A 1,250-nucleotide genomic window follows, 5' to 3' on the forward strand; every position below is an offset into this window, starting at 1 on the left:
TTCACCCAGCCATTCTGAGGACATGGTAACACCCAGTCCTTAGCAAGTTACCTACCCTCCTCCACCTTTTCCTCCTCTGAAAACCAATAGGCCAGTTGCATGATACGGAAGAAGAAAAAGAGCTTCTGAAGGCAAAGAAGCATACAAGACTCAGATACACTCTCAAATCCCTGGATCTGGAAGGCCCTTCCAACTGAAACATTTGAGGATGGATTTAGGGGCTGGGAAAAGTAGCAAAACTAGTAGAAAACTGACATCTTCAACACCTCCAAGTCAGATATTCACTCCCTATCGAAATATCCACTCATTCCTTTACTCTCCAGAGGTTGAGCCTGAGTTTTCTTGCCTGGAAATTGCCCAGCCACCTTAGGTCCCTTCCCCCTCAGAACTCCAACTACCAAAGTCAAATCCAGAATCATTCCTCATCTCTTTAATCACCCCTCCACCAAAGCCCCCAACCCTCTCACTGTCCCTCAGAGTCAACTCTCATATCTGTCCCACTTCCCTCAAGTTCTTCACGCAGGCAGTCTTTTCGTTCCCCAATTTTCTCTCTCGCCCCATACTTTTCCACCATCTTCAAAACTCTTCCCTGATCCTAGGAAGCCAGGGCTTTCCTAATTGTCTCTGCCACCCTAGAATCAGCACATATCGACTCCCTAAGCTCATTCCTTCGTAGTTTCCCCAAATGACTCTTCCTACCCCAGCCGCTTCACTCCTCGCTCTTTCCTACCTACTCTCTTGGCATCCAGCCCATCCTGCTTACTTGCCCTTTCTTACTCTCACTGGCCCTTCTTCCTCCGCCATCCCTCCCGTCGGGTCTTCTCTAGGTCATTGCTTGTCACCTGAGACAAGCGCCACCGCCCAGTGTCAGCTGTTCAGCCTCTCAACCTGCACCCCTGGGACCAGTTCGGCAAGTTGTGGCCTTTGAACTGGGCGCCCCGGCCCAGGCGGGGGGGGGGGGGGTGTACTAAGCAGGAGGGCCCGACAACTCACCCAGAATGAGGCAGAGCACAACGAGCCCCGAGCCCGGCACCGGAGAGAGGCGGAAGCACACCATGATCCGGAAGAGCAGGCAGCGACGAGAGCAGCACCACCACGGAAAAGGCTCGGGGAAGCGGAGGAAGACAGTTGCTACCCACCGACCACAGCGCTAAAAGCCGGGACTGGGAGCTTCAGCGCTGGTCATAAGACTAGGGGCGGGGCTCTTTCTTGCATTCAGCCAATCTCTGCGCTTCAAAGCAGCGAAAAGG

At 53.3% G+C, this 1,250-nt stretch overlaps 1 protein-coding gene across 3 annotated transcripts in view; it reads right to left on the reverse strand.

Moving 5' to 3' along the window:
* Nucleotides 1-1,181, reverse strand: part of LAMP2 (lysosomal-associated membrane protein 2) — a 42,156-nt gene extending 40,975 nt beyond the window's left edge. For 2 of the 3 annotated variants that reach the window (XM_005884675.2, XM_005884676.2), the window contains exon 1: nt 994-1,180. In XM_005884675.2, coding sequence (XP_005884737.1) covers nt 994-1,057 — 64 coding nt within the window. In that variant the 5' untranslated portion in view covers nt 1,058-1,180. Of the gene's footprint in view, nt 1-993 lie in introns of all 3 variants that reach the window. The other variant, XM_005884674.2, reaches the window with a different exon arrangement.
* Between the last annotated feature and the right edge of the window lie 69 nt (nt 1,182-1,250).

Source organism: Myotis brandtii, unplaced genomic scaffold, assembly GCF_000412655.1.
Source record: "Myotis brandtii unplaced genomic scaffold, ASM41265v1 scaffold846, whole genome shotgun sequence".
Classification (NCBI taxonomy): domain Eukaryota; kingdom Metazoa; phylum Chordata; class Mammalia; order Chiroptera; family Vespertilionidae; genus Myotis; species Myotis brandtii.